This window comes from Protopterus annectens, chromosome 10.part0 (assembly GCF_019279795.1).
Source record: "Protopterus annectens isolate FY-2018-M chromosome 10.part0, PAN1.0, whole genome shotgun sequence".
In the NCBI taxonomy this organism is placed as follows: domain Eukaryota; kingdom Metazoa; phylum Chordata; order Ceratodontiformes; family Protopteridae; genus Protopterus; species Protopterus annectens.
In genome coordinates this window covers 52,301,781-52,324,509 of record NC_056744.1, presented here as the reverse complement: position 1 = coordinate 52,324,509, position 22,729 = coordinate 52,301,781, and the positions used below count along the sequence as shown (strand labels likewise).

The 22,729-nt window shown below is 41.8% G+C and overlaps 1 protein-coding gene across 1 annotated transcript in view; it reads left to right on the top strand.

Moving 5' to 3' along the window:
• NARF (nuclear prelamin A recognition factor) overlaps positions 1-22,729 on the top strand; it is a 700,547-nt gene that overhangs the window by 582,400 nt on the left and 95,418 nt on the right. Inside the window, exon 10 of the mRNA XM_044085012.1 lies at positions 18,265-18,402. Within this exon, the coding sequence (XP_043940947.1) occupies positions 18,265-18,402 (138 nt within the window). The remainder of the gene's footprint in view (positions 1-18,264; positions 18,403-22,729) is intronic.

Below are 22,729 nucleotides of genomic sequence, written 5' to 3'. Positions count from 1 at the left end.
AGGAAACTGCAGTGGTACTGAAGAAACTTCTGGTGCCAACACTCCCAGTCTCTGGAGCAACATCTCCCACTAACTCCTTGCCTAAGGAAGAAGCTCCTTTGGTGGGCCCAGGCTTGCTCCCTGAACAAGGGCCTTCCCTTTGTCCTTCGACCACACAAGCAAACCTTGACCACAGATGCCTCAGACATTGCCTGGGGAGCCCACACAGGAACTCTGCAAACCCAGGCATTTTGGGAAAAGGAAGTTCTAGGTCTCCACATCAGTCTGAAAGAGATGCTAGCAGTGCACAGAGCTATCCTAACCTTTCAAAAGCATCTGTCACCAGGGGTACTCTTAATCAGGACAGACAACACTACTGCCATGTGGTACATCAACAAACGGGGGGGGGGGCACTCTTTCTTACCCCCTGTGTCACCTTGCCATGGAAATCTGGCAGTCAGCCTCCAATCTGGGACTGCATCTCATAGCTCAATATCTTCCAGGGAAGCAAAACATCCTGGCAGTTCACTTAAGCAGGCAGATCATGGACCTCCATGAGTGGCAGTTGCACAGGGACACTTTCTTACAGATCAGTCGCATCTTGGGGGGAACCGACATAGACCTTTTCGCAAGCTACCAGAACCATCACCTGACCAAATGCTCAAGACAGTTTCACCCAAAAGTCAGGAGAGTGGACACCTTCTCCTTACACTGGGGCAGCCTGTTGTGTATGCCTTTCCCTCACTTCCTCTGATACCATACCATGTGACATCCACATCCCCCCCCCACCCCCCCCATTAGGGAAACCACCGTAAAAAACTTCTCCAAAGCCAACTTCACACTTCTTAAGTCAGAAGTGGCAAGCTTCATGACGCCCATGCAGACGGACAATAGAGGTACGACTGCTGAATCCTATACAAATGCACTTTATAAGCACTTATACGAGTGCATGCATCGTGCTATCCCTAACAGAACCAAGATGCTGTCCTCCAAAAAAGGAAGCCAGTCTGGTGGTCCTCTGCCATAAACAAACTCTACAACAGAAGAAAGAAACTGTTGCAAAAAAGAGTAAAATCCCATGACTGGAGGAGCTCCCCTAGTCAGTCTCAGTAAGAAGCTGAGATCCCTCATAAAATCCTCCAAAACTAATTACGAAAACAAAATCGTCACTGACTCTAAAGACAGCCACAAAGCATTCTATAGATATGTCAAGAATCTCAATAGCAACACTCAGATCTGCTCTAAGTTATAGCACAATGGCACTAAATATACAGAACCAACTGATACTGCCAACATCCTGGCAAATAGGTTCAGTGCTAACTTTACCCCCCTCTCACCCCCTAGAGGGCCCATCTCTATACCGGAAGAATGCAAAGCGCCTGTAATCATGGCTGCACAGGTAAAAAACGCACACTCCAAAGCCAAGAACACAGCATCTGTGGGACCTGACAATATCCCAGGCTGCGTTCTATACGAACTAAAGAATGGACTGGCACCCCACCTAAGTACCATGTTCAGTCATAGCCTACCTCAGGCTTTGTGCCCACTGAATGGCACACCGCAACGTTTATCTCACTCCACAAAGTGGGAGCCACGATTTGACCTCGGGAACTACCACCCCATTAGCCTGACGAGCCTGGTCTGCAAGGCCATGGAACGTATCATCATGGAACTCATAAACAAAGACTTTGGTAATCTCCAAACTCTGGACCCCACCCAGTTCGGGTTTGTAAAAGGCAGATCATGTCTCCTAAACCTGATAGACTTCTTTGAGGCAGTCATCAAAGCCATAGATCAGGGTAAGGTGGTTCACACTGCCTATCTAGATCTCGCCAAGGCTTTCGATACCATCCCCCACTCTGGAATTATAGATAAGTTCACTAAACTAGGTATAAATCCCTATGTCGCAAGATGGGTTGCCAACTGGCTCATGGGACAGAACCCACACTGTAAAAGTAGCAGACTCCAAATCCAACTTCAGACAAGTGACAAGTGGAGTACCACAGGGTTCAGTCCTGGGTCCTCTCCTGTTTGGTATGTACTTCTCTGAAGTACAGGCTAACGCAGAAGGTCTTTGGCTAACGAAGTTTGCAGATGACTGCGAACTGGGAGCCATAATCAAAACTCCTAATGATGTGGACATTCTACAAAAGGGCCTCACTAAGACAGATGCCTGGTTTCAAAGCCATGGCCTGAAGCTCAATGCCAAAAAGTGCATTGTCATCCCCTTTGGTAAAAACTCTGTACCCTTGAACTACCACATAGGTGGTAGTCTACTTGACACCGAAAGTGTAATAAGAGACCTTGGGACACAGGTGGACAGTAGTCTCTCCTTTGATCACATTGTCACAGTGGTCAGGAAATCCTTCTATGTGGCACACCTCATCACAAAAGGTTTCTCATCCAGAAAAAAAGAGGTCATTGTTTCCCTCTACTCATCACTCATTAGACTCATTATAGAGTACAGCGCCCCTTTTGGTATGTACCTCTCAAGACATCTACAACAACATGAGAGGCCACATAAATACCTCACAAAGAGGATTACTGGCCTCAAACAGGTATCCTACGCAGTCCGTCTCAAAAAAACTCCAGCTTTACTCCGTCGCATATCGCCTACTCAGAGGCGTTCTCTACCTAACATACAAAGCTATGTCAAACCCAGAGCTGTCGGACATGCTTCACTTAAAGAAATCCCAATCCCTCCGAACTACACGCTGTAGGGACCTAAACCTTGTCACCACAATAAACAGAACATGCTGGAGGGATAGATTCCTGTCCCAGAGATTTCCCATACTCTGGAACAGACTACCTATCTATGTCAAACAGAGCTCCTCTTTAGCACTCTTCAAGAAAAATCTTGATGATTGGATGGGAAATAGGAAATTCACCCCGGGGATCACTTCTGTGGCTCTGCTCGACAGGGGCACAGGAAAATAATTTTCTTGGGTGGAGAAAGCCAAGGTACCTTTTTGGCTAGGCTTATATAGGCCCTATGGCCAATAGCCTAGTACCTACCTATGAACCTATATCCAGAGTACTACTCAAGATCAGAGAGAAAGGACCGAGGGCTATCCTGATTGCCTCAGACTGACCAAGGCAGTACTGGTACCCCATGCTCCTCAGCATGAGCATGTATTTTCCCTTGCCCTCTGCCACAGATCTTCTTACACAACAGAGAGGGAAGCTCCTGCATCCAGGCCTTGCCACACTCAAGTTAACAGCATGGCTGATTCCTCAAAGACCGTTACCACTGCAGCCCTCAGCAATCAGGTGTAAGACATTATTGAGGCTCGCAGACCCAGCACCAGAAAATCTTATTCCTTTAAGTGGAAGAGATTCACCTGTTGGTGCTCCAGTAGTAGTGCTTCCAGCACTACAGCCTCTTTACCATTGGTCTTGGACTACCTGGCAGAGCTCCTCCATAAGTGTTTGTCTTACTCTATCAAGACTCGTGCTTCGGCTGTCTCAGCCTAAGTCCAGGTGGATCAGCCTTATTCTCTCAACACCTCTTAAAACAGTTCCTCAGAGGCATGACTCACATCAGGCCACCTGGACCAGCTTAGGATCTTAACTTTGTCCTGTAAAAGCTGACCCCCCCCCCCTTTTGGGCCAGCTTCCTCTGCAGATCTCATTCATCTCTTGAAAAACTGCTCTTTTGCTAGCCATCACTTTTGCTAGGAGGGTATCTGAGCTCCAGGCTCTTATGGCCACTGAGCCCTTCATCATCTTCCATGTGGACAGAGTCTCTCTAAAAACCAACTCCTCCTTTATGCCTAAGGTCATCTCTGATGTAACACTTAACCAGGCCATACAGTTGCCTACCTTCTTTCCTAAATCCACAAATAGAAGGGAGAGAATTCTGCATACCTTAGATGTGCACAGACAGCTGAGAATTTTACCTGGACATAACCAAATCAATCAGGAAAACAGACCAGCTACTGGTCTCGTTCACCCCTGGGGCAGAGGGGAAACCCATTACTAAGCAGACCATTTCCAAATGGATCTCTCGTTGCATACATTTCTGCTACTCCTTCCACAGAAAGGGTCCTCCCAAAACCATCACATCCCATTCCACAAGAGCAGCCTCTACCTCCACAGCCTTTCTGAGGGGGGGGGGGGGGGGTTCCTACTAATTAAATTTTGGAAGCTGCTACTTGGACATCTGTACTGACTTTCACCAAACACTACCAGCTAGCTACATTCTCCAAATCCAGGGCAAGATTTGCATCTGCAATCCTGCAGGGCATGCTAGCATCTCCATAATTTGTACAACTTTCCTCCACCTACTTAGTAAGCTTTGGGATTTTTCCCACAAGTAATGACTGCAATAGTGAAGCCCAAAGAACATAGTACAGTTGTGTACACTTACCATAAATGTAGATGTTCGAGTGTATTCACTGTTGCAGTCCTGTTTCCCTCCCACCTTCCCCCCTTTGTTGCCTTATGTATATATCTTTTCTGGGGCTCCTAATCTTTAGGGGCAAAAAAAAAAAACTGATGTAATGGTATCAGCTGTCTCCCTTTATAGTCCTGACATCAGCCACACTCGCATAACAGCCAATGCAGGAGGGAAATCTTTACTCTGGTATTCGGGCCGGCCGAGGGCTACCCAGCAGGGATAACCCACAAGTGATGACTGCAGCAGTGAATACACTCCGAACATCTACTTTTATGGTAAGTGTACACAACTGTACTTTCTGGTTTGTCTTGATAGAAGTCTTTGAGCAGGTGAACCAAGATGTTTATCTCAAGAAACATTTCTGAGATTCAAGAGATTCAGGAAAACATCAGTATTATCTCATTTTAAATTCTCAAATAACTGTTTTGCACTTTAACTGCATGTTCTGCCAGACCATTTGACTGTGGTTACTCTGGACTACTTGTGATATGAGTAAAGTCCCTTTCTTCAACAAATCTTTTTGAACTCTTGGCTTGTAAACTACGTGCCATTGTCAGAAATGGCTTTGTGTGAACTTCCACGTACAGCAAAATGATGTTTCATTTTATCATCTTACTGGATGCCAAGTTAGGAAGTAAGTCCATCTCAAACCAATTGGAGTAAGAGTTTACTAACACCAAATAATGTTGATCATTCCACTCAAAGATGACTACTGTCGACCAAGGTAGTTCAGGAATCGGGTTAAGCTGAAGTGTTTTTTTTCTGTTGCTGAGACTTTGTACTATTACATACTGAACAAGAAGAGATTGCTCTCTCTATGTCTTGTGACATAGAAGGCCAAAATACTGTCTCTCTCGCCCTTCTTTTGGTAGATTCTGTTGCTGGGTGACCATAGTGCGAGATAATATACTCAGGTTGCAAGGATTTTGGAACAATTACTTTCGGACCTTTCATTATGATACCTTTGTCAGACAAAATAAGGTTGCAGTTCTTGTGGTAAACAAGATTGCGATTGCTTTGACAGCCATCCTTGATTGATAAAGTGGTTGAGCCTCTGTAAAACTGAATCTGTGGCTGTGTGATCTCTCAGCTCATCAAGATGTATGGAAGAAAGATTTCTCCCTTCCATAACTTCAAAATCATCAAGCAGTTGAGAACCTTGATTGTCATTCTGTTCAGTTGTATTTCTGGGTGATCTGGATAATATATCAGCAAGATAAAGAAGTTTGCCTTTCTTGTAGACAAGATTGAAATTGTACTTTTGCAATGTCAGCATCATACGTTGCAGTCGGGCTGGAGGTGAATGCATTGGCTTACTCAGGATTGTGACTAGTGGGTTGGTGATCTCTTTCAGTCTGCATAGGTCTACCATAAACATAATCATAGAACTTTGAACATGCAAACACAGTTGCCAAAAACTCTTTCTCAACCTGGGCATACTGCTGTTCAGTATGGGTAAAGTTCTTGATGCATAGGCAACATGGTGATCCTCTTATTGATTAACTGCACCAAGCCAAAATTTTGAAGCATCCCTGGAGAGTGTAATTGGTTTATGAACATCAAAGTATCTGAGCGTAGGTGGACTGGCAATTCTCTGTTTCAGGACATGAAATGCTCTCTGGTGTTGCTCTGACCAAGACCAGGATATATCTTTACATGTCAGCTCTCTGAGTGGTGCTAAAAGTTGGCTCACGTCTGGAAGGAACTTGCCTAGGTAGTTGACCATGCCAAGAAAACGTTCCAAGGCTTGAACATTGTCTGGAGCTGGCATCTCGAGAATGGCTGTTTGTTTTGAAGGATCTGGTCGTAGACCTGTATACTTGAATAAATGACCAACATAAGGAACTTCTTGTAACCTGAATTTACATTTCTGTGCATTGAGCTTAAGATTCACTTGACGTGCCCTTTCTAGAACTTTTCTGAGGTTTCTGTCATGTTTGGCTTCATCATGACCTCCTTACCAGTATGTTGTCTACTATGATAGCACAAGGATACTCAGAAAAAATTAGCTGCATTGCACACTGAAAGACTTCACTTACAGAATTTATCCCAGATGGCATTCTCAAAAATCTGTAACTGCCAAACGGCGTACTAAAAGTAGTGCGCAATGAGGATTTTTTGTCAAACTGAATTTGCCAAAATGAACTCTTTGCATCTAAGACAGAAGAAATAGTGGCATTTGGCATCAAGGTCACGACTTCTTTAACTGTGCACATTGGATAAGGAGGTCTTTTTAGAGCTTTGTTCAAATGTCGTGGGTCAGTACATATTCTGATGTCATCGTAGCTTTTCTTGTGAGCTACCACCATGGAAGATACCCATTCAGTTTGATTTTCCACTGTACAAATCGCACCTTATCGCACCATTTTATCTAACTCTGCTTTGACCCTGTTCTGCATGACTATTGGGACTTTACGTGCTGGCCTGATAACTGGACTGACCTCTGGGTATAACTTCATGGAGTACACAACTGGAAGTTTGTCTAGTTTGTCTTGGAAAAGATTAGCGTAGGCAGAAGAAATGTGCTAGGCAAATTAGAGTAGTGGTGTTTCAAGCTAATATGATGGACTTTCTTATTAAATGAAATCAGTCCCATTTTCAGAGAGTCTTTGAGCCCTAGTAATGAGTGTATGTGCCTCTTGACATAAAATAGTAAGTTGTAGCTTCTTCTACTCCGCTGGAAGTAACATGAAAGCACTACTAAGCCTTCGGTTTGAATTTCTTCACCTCCATATACAAGTTTTGCACACCTTGCTAAATCAAGCCTTTCACCTTTACATACTCTTGCAAACGTTTCTACAGACATAATATTGCACTTTAGAACCTGTATCAAATCTGTGGGTTTGCCATTTATCCGAACAGGCCAGAATACTGCTTTCTTTGCCCTTAAATCTACTGCATTAACCTTTTCGCTAAGCACTGACGCACCACCAACATAAAGATTAGGCTTGTCACAGTCACATTTTTTTGACTTACAAAATTTTTTGAAGTGATTCCATTCATTCTATTTGTGGCATTGTTGACCAAAAGCTAAACACTTTTCCCTTGTAGATTCATGACTTCCACCACAATTACGACAGTTGACAATGAAAGTGGTTGGGGGGCCATGCTTTGAGTGTGCTGACTCACTCTTGTGCTTCACTGAGACTTTGTGAAGTCTAGAATTTGCTAGAAAGTTCTGGGGTTTACCAGTGAGTGCTGCAGGGGTTACAGCTGCCATGTGATTGGGCTGTTTCTTTAACCACATGCTGCATATTGTCAACATAAGCTTTATCACTGTGCTTCTAGAGCTACTGTCATTTGTAAGCATATTTATGTGCTTTTCTGTAAGCTTGTATATCTGACAGATCTCATTGACCTTATTCAAAGTTAAATCACTATCACGAAGCAAAATTTTTCTCACAGCATCATCTTTTATACTACACACACATCTGTCTTTTATCACTTCTTCCCTTAAGTCACCAAATCTGCACGTTTTAGCTGTATTTCTCAGGTCAGTTATATATGCTGCAAAAATTTCACCAGGGTTTTGATCCCTTGTGCAAAATAAGTGCCTTTCCATTGTAACATTTGTTTGGGGTTGCACGTTTCTCTAAATTTACGTTTTAAACACTCAGGGTCCTCCCTTGACTCAGCCTGTACAATAATATGGAATTTTTCTCTCTCTCTCCAGCATAAATAGCAGGTACTTACACAAATGAGCAGAGTAGAATGAATGCTTCTGTACGATCATCTTTATCATAGGTAGGTACTAGGCTATCGGCCCCAGGGCCTATACAAGCCTAGCCGTAAAGATTCCCTGGCTTTAACCACCCAGAATTTTATTTATCTGTGGCCCTGTCGAACAGAGCCACAGAATGATACCCAGGGTAACTTTCCTATTCCCCATCCAGTTGTCCAAATTTTTCTTAAATGGGGTCAGTAAGGTGCTCTGTTTGACATGAATGGGCAGCTTGTTCCATAGTATGGGAAGTCTCTGAGACAGGAACCTATCCCTCCAGCAAGTTCTGTTAATCGTGGTAACAAGGTTAAGGTCTCTGGAGCGTGTGGCCCACAGGGATTGGGATTTTTCTAAGTGTAGCATGTCCAACAGCTCTGGGTTTGACATGGCTTTGTATGTTAGGCAAAGATCGCCTCTGAGTAGGTGATATGCGACAGAGTAGAGCTGGAGTTTCTTAAGGCCATCTGCATAGGGCATCTGTTTAAGGCCAGTGATCCTCTCTGTGAGGTATTTCTGCTGTCTTTCCAGTTGCTGCAAATGTCTTGTGAGGTACATCCCAAACGGGGCGTTGTACTTTATAATGGGTCTAATGAAGGCTGAGTAGAGGGGTACAATGACCTCTCTTTTTCTGGATGAGAAACCTTTTTGTTTTGATGAGGTGTGCCACATAGAGGGACTTCCTGACCACTGTGGCTAGGCTGTGGTTGTCAAAGAGTGACTGCTGTCAATTTGTGTCCCTTAGTCTCGCATCACACTTTTGGTGCTGAGTGGAGAACCGCTTTTGTGGTAATTTGCTGGCACAGGGTTTTTCCCAGAGTGGATAACCATGCATTTTATGGCGCTGAGCTTAAGACCATGGTTTTGACACCAGGCGTCTGTCTCAGCGAGGCCCTTTTGTAGAATGTCCACATCCTTAGGGGATTCAATAATGTCCCCCAGTTTGCAGTTGTCTGTGACCTTTGTTAGCCATAAGCCCTTTGTGTTGACTTAGACTTCCGAGAAGTAGATGCCGAACAGGAGGGGACCCAGAACTGAAGCCTGTGGTACTCCACTTGTCACCAGTCTGGAGACGGATTTGGAATTGGTAATTTCACTGTGTGGGTTCTGTCGGTGAGCCAGTTGGCCACTCATTGGGTGACATAGAGGTTTATGCCCAGTTTTGTGAGTTTATCAATAATACCAGAGTGGGGGATGGTGTCGAGGGCCTTGGCAAGATCTAGGTAGGCTGTGTGAACTGCCTTACCCTTGTCCACAGCTTTGGTGACTGCTTCAAAGAAGTCAATCAGGTTTAGTAGACATGATCTGCCTTCACAAACCCAAACTGAGTGGGGTCCAGAGTTTGCAGGTTACCTATGTCTTTGTTTATAAGTTCCATGGCCTTGCAGATCAGACTAGTCAGGCTAATGGGTCATTAATTCCCGGGGTCCATGGTGGAGCCCCCTATGTGGAGTGGGATCACCATAGCTGTGTGCTGTTCAGTGGGCACAAAACCTGTAGTGAGGCTGGAATTGAACATGGTACTTAGATGGGGTGCCAGTTCATTTTGTATTTCATGCAGAACACAGCCTGGGACGTTGTCAGGTCCCATGGATGCTGTATTTTTGACTTTGGCGAGTGCATTTTTCACCTGTGTGGCCGTGATTACAGGGACTTGGCATTCATCCCGTATAGTGATTGGCCCTTTTGGGGGTGAGAGGGGGGAGAAATTTGTGCTGATCCTATCCGCCAGGATGTTGGAGATATCAGCTGGTTCTGTATGTTTAGTGCCATTGTGCTGTAACTCCGAGCAGATCTGAGTGTTGCCATTGAGATTTTTGACATAGCGATAGAATGCCTTGTGATGCGATTTTGTTTTTGTAACTATCTTTGGAGGATTTTATGAGGGATCTCAGATTCTTACTGAAGCTGACAAGGGAGTTTTTCCAGTCTTGAGATTTTACCCTTTTTTGCAACAGTTTCTTCCTTTTGTTGTAGAGCTTGTTAATGGCAGGGGACAACCAGATTGGCTTCTTTTTTTTGGAGGATAGCGTCTTGGTTCTATTTGGGATGGCATGGTCCATGCACTCGTGTATGTATTCATACAGTGCATTGATGTAGGATTCAGCAGTCATACTGATATTGTCTGTCAGCATGGGAGTGGTGAAGTTAGCCACTTCTGTCTTAAGAAGCATGAAGTTGGCTTTTGAGAATTTTTTTTATGGTGGTTTCCTTAATAGGGGTTGGGGGCAGGATGTGGATGTCTAGGGTGATTAGCTTATGGTCAGATCTGACCAACGAGGGGCTGACCTCAGGTGTGGAGCACCGGTCACCCATGTTGGTAATGACCAGGTCTAGGATATTGCTGCTCCTGGTGGGGGTCTGGATCAGTTGGTCCAAGGCGCTGGAATTTATGAATTCCAAAAAACGCTGTGCCATTGTGTTGGTACACGAGTAATTTTCCCAGTTGATGGTGGGGTAGTTGAAGTCTTCCAGTATGAGGGTGTTGGGTTGTACCTTGATATTTTCCACTATGTTAAGAAAAGTGGAGTGGGAATCTTGGGGCATGGTGGATGATCTGTAACAGGCTACAATTTGGATTGCAGTCTTGCCCAGTGTTAGTTGCACCTGAAGAATTTTGGATGCATTATGTTGGGCAATTAGCCTGGAGGTGTGGATATCCTTAGTGAATATGGACACGCCTCCACCTCTGTTTTTTCGGTCCAAGTTAGATGGCCGAAAGGTGTGGTATGAATCGTAGCCTGGTATAGCAGGGGGTGCTCTCTGGAGCCTTGAACCAGGTCTCTGTCACGGCACAGATGTCGATGTTCTCCATTTTAAGGAGTGCCTCGAGTGAGTGCATTTTGAGGTTTAGACTTCTAGCATTGAGCAGCATTACCCTGAGATTTTGTTTATTTGTACCAGTTACTGCGGTAAATTTGTCATTTGAGCCTTGCCTAAAAAAATGCAGCCTGTCTGAAAATGTCATATTCTTGCTCAAAATCTCTCCAGTTCTCAGCAATATTACTGTCAAACATAAGTGCACTGGGTTTTCGAAATCCATCTATTATGCCCACAAAGTATGCACAAGCACACTGAAAATATGGCCCTCGTAATTATGTATGAACAAACAGTGCTGTGAGCTTGTAACATTCAGATGCATAATAAAATCTTATACTTTATGAAATATGCTTTGTAATGGCTGTACTCTGCGAAGTACGCCTTGTAATGGCTGTATACTACGAAGTACGCCTTGTAATGGCTATACACTAAGAAGTACGCCTTGTAATGGCTGTACTCTGCGAAGTACGCCTTGTGATGGCTGTACTCTGCAAAGTACGCCTTGTGATGGCTGTACTCTGCGAAGTACGCCTTGTGATGGCTGTACTCTGCGAAGTACGCCTTGTGATGGCTGTACTCTGCGAAGTACGCCTTGTAATGGCTGTACTCTGCAAAGTACGCCTTATAATGGCTGTACTCTGCGAAGTACGCCTTGTAATGGCTGTACTCTGCGAAGTACACCTTTTAATGGCTGTACTCTGCGAAGTACGCCTTGTAATGACTGTACTCTGCGAAGTACGCCTTGTAATGACTGTACTCTGCGAAGTACGCCCTGTAATGGCTGTACTCTGCAAAGTACACCCTGTAATGGCTGTACTCTGCAAAGTACACCCTGTAATGGCTGTACTCTGCAAAGTACGCCCTGTAATGGCTGTACTCTGCAAAGTACGCCCTGTAATGGCTGTACTCTGCAAAGTACGCCCTGTAATGGCTGTACTCTGCAAAGCACGCCTGTAATGGCTGTACTCTGCAAAGTCGCCCTGTAATGGCTGTACTCTGCAAAGTACGCCCTGTAATGGCTGTACTCTGCAAAGTACGCCCTGTAATGGCTGTACTCTGCAAAGTACGCCCTGTAATCCTGTAATGGCTGTACTCTGCAAAGTACGCCCTGTAATGGCTGTACTCTGCAAAGTACGCCCTGTAATGGCTGTACTCTGCAAAGTACGCCCTGTAATGGCTGTACTCTGCAAAGTACGCCCTGTAATGGCTGTACTCTGCAAAGTACGCCCTGTAATGGCTGTACTCTGCGAAGTATGCCCTGTAATGGCTGTACTCTGCGAAGTACGCCCTGTAATGGCTGTACTTTGCAAAATAGCTTTACTGTAATATTGCACAAACATGAACACTTTATACACTTTTGAAAACTCTGATATCTTTGTTTAATACAAAAATACATATGCTTTGCGAAAATGCGGTCATTTCCCTTTATTTTATTTGTTTTATGCAATTCAAACTTTGTTTCAAACATTTTCCATAGTAATTTGAATATTTTTATCGGTATTGTATATATTTGCTTATGCAAAAAATTATTTAGAACATTCTGTATGCCTCATTTCATGTTATGCGAAATGAAATGGTGCTGAGCAAGTTTTAATACTTGAAATTCATTTCTGACTTGTTTTACGAAGTAGACCAGTTTTGGGATGGTCCACTGCTGTATATTCCACGACCGTCTGGATAAGTGCCTTAAATCATTTTTGGCAAACCTTTTCTAGCTTCATGCCCCTTTAGTATGCCGGTTCCGACTGCAGGCCCTTTGGATATGTCATTTCTGATACCATGACCTTTTGGATATGCCGCTTCTGATACCCTGTCGCTCATTCGTCTCCATTACAAATAGTTAGAAGGCTTGGGGTTTTGTTCAGATGCTTTAATGTATATAAATACATCTGGATGGGTAGCAGCATCTATAAATACGAACAAACTAGTTAACAAACAGAGCTTGCATACATACATGTTCACATCTCAACAGCTAACTACAAAATGGCAGTCGGTCTCATGCTTACTCAGTATTTATATTCTAGTGCAAGCTCTTGGCTAGCTTCTTAAAGGCAAATACACACATTGATCTGCAGGATGTATGTTAGTTCTGATGCATTTGAAGTAGAAAAGTGGAGAGTAGAAAGAGGAGGTGAAGGAGGTTGGGATGAAGGAAGATTGCAGTATGGATGGAGTTTTTTGGACATTACTGAATTTGTTTAGAAAGGAGAACTGGCTTTGGGAGCATTAAATGGTGTTGAATGCACAACTGTTCTTGGTGTTTTTCCTGTCATTTAGAAGGTTAATTGCATTCCATTTTTTATTTTTTATTTATTCTTTTGAGATTTAAGGGTAGTGGCTGTGTTTGTCTGTTTGGCATATCTGTGAGGTTATAAAGCAAAATTAATCTTTCCTCATTATTTGGGTTTCAGTTCTTCCAGCAGTTGCAGGCTTCTTCATGTAGGCTAAGTTAGGTATTTAATTCTTTGGTTAGCCATTGACATTTGTTTTGTTTGCAAAGTTGAGATTATGGCAAAGAACTTGTGAAGCTGGATTAGTGTGTTGCTTAGAGCTTTGGGAACTACATTTGGGTATAGTTTGGAAAGTAATGAAGTCCAAGATGGAAAGGTTTGCATTAAAGCTGTAAATGTTCAATTTTTTTGTTTTGGTTTGGCCTCCAGGAAATTAATTTTGGCAGTATAGATCATTGGAGAGTGTGTCTGTGTCTGTGTCTGTGTCTGTGTGTCTGTGTGTCTGTGTGTCTGTGTGTCTGTGTGTCTGTGTGTCTGTGTGTCTGTGTGTGTGTCTGTGTGTGTGTCTGTGTGTGTGTCTGTGTGTGTGTTTGAAATGTTGATAGGGGTGTTGGTACCAAGGAGGCCTAAGAAAGAGTGGTGATTAAAATGAATGTGGGACAGGTGGGGTCTGTAAGTAACCGAATTAAATTTTTGTCATCTAGAATTTCAGTGATGTCATTCCAGAGTAGACTAAAGTAAATTTAAATTGAAAGCACTTTTCCTTGTTTTATTTTTCTCTTTAGACACTTTTGGGAGAAGATCATCAACTAATGATTGACATTTTATAAGAAAAGAGGAGTGTGATAGGTTAGCTATAGATTGGGTGTCTGGTGGTTGGGATGGTAACAAGTAGACATTTAAGTTTGGTCTGAGGAGGAGTTGGCTTGAAAAATGACATTTTACATACAGGTGGGGGTTTATGTAAGAGAAGAGTGCCACCTTCAGTTCAGGGGACAGGCTGGGCATCAAAAATGTAATTGTGACCTGGGAAGCATTGGAATTTATTTATTACATTTTGATAATCGGGTAATGTGCACTGTTTGACATACCTTTTCAGCCGTTACCTAGTCCCACAGGGCAACAGTAGAATAGTTGACACTTTTACAAAGAAGAAACAAAGTATTTCATGCTTCCAGTTTACACTAAGCCCTTCGTATCTGCACAGTAAATGAAGACAGTAGAAGTTGAAAGACACAAGTACAGTAGATGTTTGTAACTTAGAATGACAAGCACTTATTCACAGTATATGCAGCTAACTTTAGAGATTCATTACTGCCTAAGTTAGGGAACATATTCTAAGCGTGGTAATGAGTGCAACATAGATTGTATCATGTGTCGTTATTTCTGGCCTTTTGTAGCAAGTGTGGGCATATTCAGAGTTGGTGGCAGCAACTTTATTGGGCGAGTGGGAGGTACTGCTAATTTGGCGTAATTTGATCTTCATACTGCAGACATTTAATAGAGCACAAGATAATTAGAAGGACGTAAGGTTACTAGGATGATCAAGTCTGAGGTTCAGCTCCATCTTAGATCTTAGAACAAGTATAAAAAGAAAATTTGTAAATATGTTTGAGCAGGTTGCTGTGTGGTGTGATGTGTTTGTTATTGACGTGTGTGGTATGAGGTTGTGGTTACCTGACCATGTTGGAAGAATATGGTTTAGACATATAGGATATACTTATGGTCTAGATGTATAGGATATACTTGAGAAAACATGAAGACCGCACATAAAGTGAGGAGTATGGGGATTGTAGCCGAAGTTGTGGTGTACATGGACAAATAAGTTTGTTTCTAGGAGGAGAGAGGAGGTTGCTTATATATGTGCAATTTGCTAAAAAGGGTAGGTTATATTGTAAGTTGGAGATGTAGCATTATGTGGATGGAGGTAGTCCTTTGAAGGGAATTGAAAGATGGATTGAGTGTTTAGTGGGCGGAAACATGTGTGTTCTGTACCCAGCTTACTGAAGGCTTTTAGAAAATGGGAAAGGCATGTGTAGGTGCTGGAGAAAGTTGTGTTTTGTTTTATTTATTTATTTTGTCTAAGAAGTTACTGTATATATTTGTTTACTATTTTAGGCCTGTGGAGTAATTGACTAAAGTCTGTTTATGAAGTTGTTTGGTTGTGCAGAGCTGTCTTGTTGCTTATGTAAATGCAGAGACAGCCTGCAAATGGAGGAACTGTGGTAGGGGGCACTCAAGGAATAACAAAAAATATTGGTGGTGCTCTAAGTACTTTGTGGGTAAATGAGTGGGTTTAAATGGAGATATGGTTACAGTGTGTAATACTGTAGGAGAGATTGTGAGTCCAAGTGAGGTGCATATGTGGTTTGTGTATTCTAACGATAAATTAGTAGGTGGACCAGGAAGTAATGGGAAGATGAGGCCTTACTGTCGCTTGTCCTTCTCTAACCTAGATGACAAGCAGTCGGGCTATTTCATTTAGATGCTTTAATACATAGAAACACATCAGGGTGGATAGCAGCATCATAAAATATAAATGAACTGGTTAACAGACAGACCTTACATACATACATGCTTACATCTCAACAGCTTACTACAAAATGGCAGTCAGGCTCTCACGTGCTTAGTATTTATACACTTGTGCAAGCCATGAATAGCTTCTTAAAGGTACATACACACACACCGATGGACACTTACTACTTAAACGCCTGTGGTGAAAAGAGTGGAGATATGTGGAAAATAAATGTAGGAAACTGGAGGGTGCCTGGGTTTGTTATGGGAAGGGAGTGAGGTAAGACATTCAGCTGTAGCCATAGATATAGTAGATCTTGTTAGAATTGTAGACTAATTGGGCAGAAGTGGCAAGATGGAGGTCTGTCTACGTTAATACTGTCCTGCTGTCAAACTCTGTGGGGTCTAACAGAGAAAGGGTATCTGCATGGACAACAGTCTGCCCTCCATGTTTCCATAGGGCAGCATTAAGTAGTTGGAGAATCTAGCCTGCAAAAATGTTACACCTAGAAAAAAAAATCTCTGAGGATGGTGACCAGTAGAGTTTTTGTGTGAGCTAGACAGACTTCTAAAAACTTTGTATAACAAGTATGTACACATTTGGTTTACTGATATCCTAGCTGCCTCAAGGCATGACCTGTGTAACTTTTGGCATTTGCAAAATATACAAATAGAATGTAGAACAGCCTCGGGTTATGGCTTATATGCTCATCCATATCTTTTCTATGTCCTGCATATTTCTGTGTCCATTTTCTAACTATACTTGTTACCATCCAGCTCCAGATTGTATACAAAATCAAGCTGCAAGTACACGGCAAAATTCTGTTCAACTATAGCACAATGGTATTTTTAACAGAGGAGATTCCCTTTTTTATATGTTGTTCTCTCAAGAGATTGACTCACCACCTGGCTGGCAGGTGTTCATGTTGGCAGATTGGATTTAGTAGTGTAACATTAAGCTGTTCTTATTTCTCATTAGAACTGCTCGTTTTTAAACAACTGTCCTGGGCTGTAGGATGACTGTTCCTGTCATCCTGGAAGGTTTGCAGCATTTCTTAGAATTTATGTAGCCTTTACCACTGTAGCCTTATGTATACCCTTTGACCTTTTGTTCATTAGTTGGATATGGCTAGCTTAGTTGTGCTTCATACCTACCCCTTGCCCTTGTATCCCAATATTTTAAGGTGCTTAGTTGTAAAACATATTTAATTGGGCATTCCTTTACATTATCTCCAGATAGTTCCTACTTCTGCCTCAGAGTGCTAGTTTAGCTTTTTGTCAGTCACTCAGTCAGTGCTTCATACTCATCAGTGTTGTCTAATGTAGATCTGATTGCTGACTGAATTTGTTTGTGATGTCATCATCCATAAAGAAATTTTCCTTTCATAGCAGTAATAATAATAATCATTAGTAGCTCAGACATGCACGTCACTACTTGTAATGTATTAAACTGCAGTGATCTGTACTTCTACTTGTTGGAGATACTACCTCTAGAGGTATTTTTATTTTGGCACCACACATCATGATAAGACTGAGACTCTATTTTGGAGTGGAAGAAGATCGAGCAGTCCTATTGCATATGAAAGTTATGCAGTTACCATTAGCTCCTTCCTCTGTGGCCCAACCTACTTTCCCGGCTTATTTTTTTAAGTGGGTGGGTGGGTTCTTTTAGGGAGAATTGATTATTTCATGGGTTTGGAGGAATTTCAGTACCATGGAATGTTTTAGATGCTCAGCTGACAGAATCATGAAGGCCTCATGTTCTAAACGTAGAAGATATTGAACCTGCCCTGTAAGTACATAACTTTTTTTTTTTTTTAATGCCCCACTTAGAGTAGAAAGCACTTCACTGGGTAGTAAAGACTTGGGTCTACTTCAGAAGACTGAAAAAACGAAAGACTGAATCCCAAAAGCTTGAAAATTCAAAATACTGAATGATGGAATTTGCCCCTTCTTCACTGTTGCGCGATTTTGGAGTTGGTATATATAGTTAGCAGGGGGTGTGGGGGAAGAAACCCCCCACATGAGGGGTACAGGGGGGCTTGCCCCCTGCATTAAAATGTGTTCAGTATTTTGAATTTTCAGTCTTTTGGGATTTGGTCTTTTGGTTTGTCAGTCTTCTGAAGTAGACCCCAAGGCTTTCCATTATATAATACTACATTTTAGTTTAGTACAGCAGCTTTCCAGAGCCTGTAGTGGTTGTATATTTGAATATGAACAAAAATAGTGTATGCTCTTACACATCACACATTACAAAAAAAATGATCATGATCTTTTCTATTTTTTTGCCACAGAAGAGCTGTAGAATCCCAGAAAAGATAACCTCTTACTATGTCTTAAGAAATTGGTAAACCTTGTGATGTAACGCACTGGTTGTACAGAGCTGGTGTTTTCCATGTTCTTTATCCTGTCAGTGGAGAAATCTCTGACTTGTGAGTGGTGAAGCTACCTTTTGAATGCAGTAAGAAAAGATTTAGAGAATGAGAGAGGCGCAGTAAATTGCTTGAAGTTCTCAGAAATTGTTCAGTTATTGACACATTTCTTTCCAATTTTTGTATAAATATTTATCTTATAAACCCGGTTTCTTTTGTTTTCTCCCTTAGGTTTGGTGAACACGACTATACTGACTTTGTAAGACATGAAGGAAAAGGATCTGATGGGTTTCTGGAGCACATATTTAAGTTTGCTGCTAAAGAAGTTTGCGATACTGATGTTCAAGAAATAACTTATAAGACCTTAAAGTAAGTGTTGTATACGAAGGTGTTTCTGTAAGACTGGGATATCTTAGCTTCTACCATTTTAAGCAGATATGTTAGAATTGGCGGTACTAGTGTAAATTCATGGCCTTTTGTGTATGATGCTTTAAGGTGGCAGTTGAGTAGCATGCAATTGTAGAGCAAGGAAAATTTTGCAAGGCACTTGCTCAGATTTGACCTGTACTGTAAGGTAAAGGAATTCCATGTTGTCTGAATGCACTCTGGTGCAACATTGTTTACTTTGCACACAAAAGTCTTGCCTGACACCTGTAAGTATTGAGTTGCTTTGATCTTTTTCATTTCTCCAAATCTTTTGGGTTTCTAATACCATGATGGGAATGGACCCCATTCCTAAGTCGAAGTACGATTAAAGTTCATGACATTAGTATTGTTTCAGTCTTTGATGTCAGCCTACTACTTTTGGAACAGTCTGGTATATTTCTTCCACATTGCTCTCGTTTCTCCCTGCAGATCCTGATATTTTATGACTTTGTGTGTCGCTGTATGCAACACACTGTAGTCAGTGGGTGTAGCAATTTCAGTGATCACTGCTACTTTGTCTTCTTTTCCTGGACCACTATATCTGGTTTTCTAGCATCTATCTTTTGAACTGCAGGTAATGGGTAATCCCATGTAATATAAACTTCATCATTTTCTGTGATGTTTTGTGGCTCAAGTTTCCAGTGTTTTTCAGCCACTTCAGTATCATAATGTTGGCACAATCCCCAGTGCAATGTCTTGCCACATTATTATGCCTTTCAGTCCTCCTGCCATTAGTATATCGCAACCAGCAACAAGCTGTGCGACTGTTTCCATTTCGGTTTTACAAAACCTACATTTGTCTGTTTCTCCCACATGTTCAATGGATTTTGTAAACCAGTGTGTACACAGTCCACTGTCTTGGGTTGCCAGCAGTAACCTTTCATCTCTTGGTTAGAATTGACCTCTCCTTAACCATTCCTGCATTCGTTCCTGATCAACATGTGGTTCTTCCAGAAGTTTTCGATACTTCCAAGTATATTTATGCATTTTCCACATTTCTTGCCTTCTCATCTGGTACTTCCTTATATTCTTTCCTTTTTTTTTTTTGGCACATTCAGATGCTCCCTGATTTTTATCTACATCTGGTTTGATTTCCATTCCTGCTTGATGCCGATATGCTTCTGCTAGACTAAGCAGAGAAGTTATCTTAGATTTATTCTCCTCATGTTTCAAAACTTTCACTGCGTTTGGGTCTTGTGAGGTCACCAGATGTGTATGGAGTCCCACGATTGCAGATGTAGACATGCAGTCAACTTCAAGGAGCCCAATCCCTCCTTGGGAACGGGGAATATATAATCTTGGTATGCACAGATGTTTGGGTCTTGTGAGGTCAGCAGATGTGTGTGGAGTCGATTGCAGATTTAGACATGTAATCAACTTCAAGGAGGCCAATCCCTCCTTGGGTATATAATCTTGGTATGCACAGATTTTTATAAATCATTTTGTGAGCATGAAGGTTCCTTCTTGTTTTCCTATCTAATCTATCCAACACCTTTTAGGGACAGTCAATCACTCCAAAACTGTAAGTTAGAACAGGAAGACCAAATTGGTTTATAGCTTGGATTTTGTTCCTAGATGTCAATACTATTTTCAGCATTAATTTAAGTCTTCTAAAGTATTCCTTACTAAGTTGTATTTGCATTTGTTCATGTTTTTTTTTTGATCCTTCAATTCCTAAATATTTATACACTGCGTCTTGCTCAAGTTCTTTTATATCACATTCTTATCCCAAACTGATGTTTCCTGGTGCTGCAGTTTTCCTGCTTTAAAGATTGGTTTTGCACATTTATCAAGACCAAATGACATTCTTATATCATCTGAAAAAGTTTTGACAGCCTGCAGTTGTGCTTTCAGTTCCTCTCGACAAAGAGAAAATGAGTAGTCTTTTACACTTTTTCTAGGAGCCAAATTATAGCCATGGCCTAAGCTGTTAAGTAAACAGCTTAATGCCTTTGCAGTGTGGGTTTAGTGATGCAGCATTAGGGATCATCACACTTGTGCAAACACAATATTTAGATAGCTAAACTGACAGTGGAGATAATTTGCCAGACAGTCATTCAGCAGCATTTGCCCTTTTTTCTTTCTTTGTGTTTTTTCTAGTACGCAGCTAAAATTAACTAAAAGATGAATGTTTTTCAGTTTACTTAAGAATCGCATGGTGGTTATTTGCTTAATCTACTTGCTTTGCTGTTTTGTAGGTCTTTAAAACTTTTTATGACTCAAATTTTATTGGATCATCCCTCCTTTCAACCTCGGGGGGCGGGGGGGGGGGGTCATCACCTTTAGTTAGATTAACAGATGTGTGCATAAATGTGCTTGATAGGGCAGGAAAGTCATTGTCTGAATGGGATTAGCCAAAGGTGGGCATTAGTTTTCCAGTGAAATCTGGAATGCATTTATGTGTCATTAAGTGTCCAAGGTTATCTTGTATGCTGTGGTTATCAGCCAGAAGTCTAGCTGTAAAAGACAGGTATAACCTACTGCATCAGTTCTCCAGTTGCAGCTAGCATGAACAGTTGCCTATCTCTCTCTTCATTTACCTCATCCCTGCTAGATGTGAATCTCCGTATGTACGGTTTTGGCCTTTTTATTTGCATATTTGTATTTGTTGCCAAAAGCTTCATAAAATATTACTAATAAAGGTTATCATGGGATATGACATTCCCGCCAAAGATGACCATTTACAGTATCAGCCTTGTTTTGGTGAAGGCCATAGTAGTAGTGCTTGATTCCCAAGTGGAAGCCGGAACTCATTGAATCTTTATTGATCATTGCAGGCTTGTGGCTTTTGTGAGGGTTCGTCAGCCTTTACTTGAGGGAGAATGCTCTGTAGTATATAGAATTTCTTGGGGGCACTGCGATGTCCACCAGAGAGAGACTAATGTGTTGGCTCCTTGAAAAGGAATTAAGAACATCCACACTTGGCCAGAGTAGTGTATACCCAATAGTTGGGGGAAAATAAGAGTTTAGCATCTCTGAGAAAAAGTGATCTGAAACATTTTAAGAACAGCAAAGAATATTTTTAAAATATTGAAGAAGCTGGATGGCCTTACACTTGAAATGTCAGACAATGCAGGAAGGCCTGAGATGCGTTTGAGAAAGTATTAACCAGTTTAAAGCAGACTAATAAAAGTTTAATTTGTAAGTGTGGGAACATCAGGGAAGTGGGTTAGGTATATGGGCATGTTAAGCTTAAAAGTGGCGATGCTATACCTTTGGCAAGGTGAGGCTAAAAGTAGAATCTGCCTTGGTATTAAGTGGTTAATGAGCCTCCCAGAAAGATTGCCTGCTTCGCTTCTGGAGAGGCAGTTCAGTTTTATCCCAGACTGACTACCTTATCTGGACTTGCAGACATACACAGGAAAGAGTAAGGCAAGCAGAATTCACAGTGCTGAAGCATATTTTATGTAAATTTATTTATTTATTTTTATTTTTTATTTATTTAAATTTGTTGACCGGGAGTGTCCTACTGGATGTAGGTCCATTTTCAGCGGAGACCCGGGAAGAAAAGCTCCACAGTAAAATAAACAGACAGTAGTTACATTGAATTACATAGCGATTAACAATTTAACATAGCAATTACTATACCGTAATTAAATACCGTATGTGCAATGCAAAGCAGTGGATCTTGTAGATGATGGGCAAACTGAGAAGTCTGATAGTGTCAGGATAGAGTATTGAAGAAGACTTTGCATGAGTATTGTACCAACAACTAGTGAGGTATAGTCACTTAAGGAATATGAAGTAGGAAGTTTAAGCATTTAGGATAATCTGCCTCTATATCCTGTTGGTTACTTGACAGGGGTTGAGATTTTTCTTTTCTCCCCCAGAAGTGGCCTTAGCTTTTTAAAAGCCTAAGGTGAGGCGAGCACTAAAGGTTGTTGATGGGGGTAGGAGTGTCCTCTGGTGATTGATTGCTACGATGCTGTGAGACCAGATGTCCCAGAATTGGAACAGAATTGCTACGAGTCAATTCTAAGACAAAAGATTACCTTTTTTGATTCCTATGAATACCAGTGTTCTGAAGATATTGGATGAGTTGCTTCAAATAAAATCTGAGTCAGTTTGCAACAGCTTTACATTTGCGCAAACTTGGCAGTTTATCAGATTTCCACTTGATAAATACATGCATTTGCCATACTTGATTACATCTGTAAGCTTCTATTACTACATGGCTATAATTGAGGATATAATGTCAGGGGTACTACAAGGAGTTATTAGGTGGATATACTCAAGTTTCTATTACTGTTTGAGTATATTGTACCCTGCT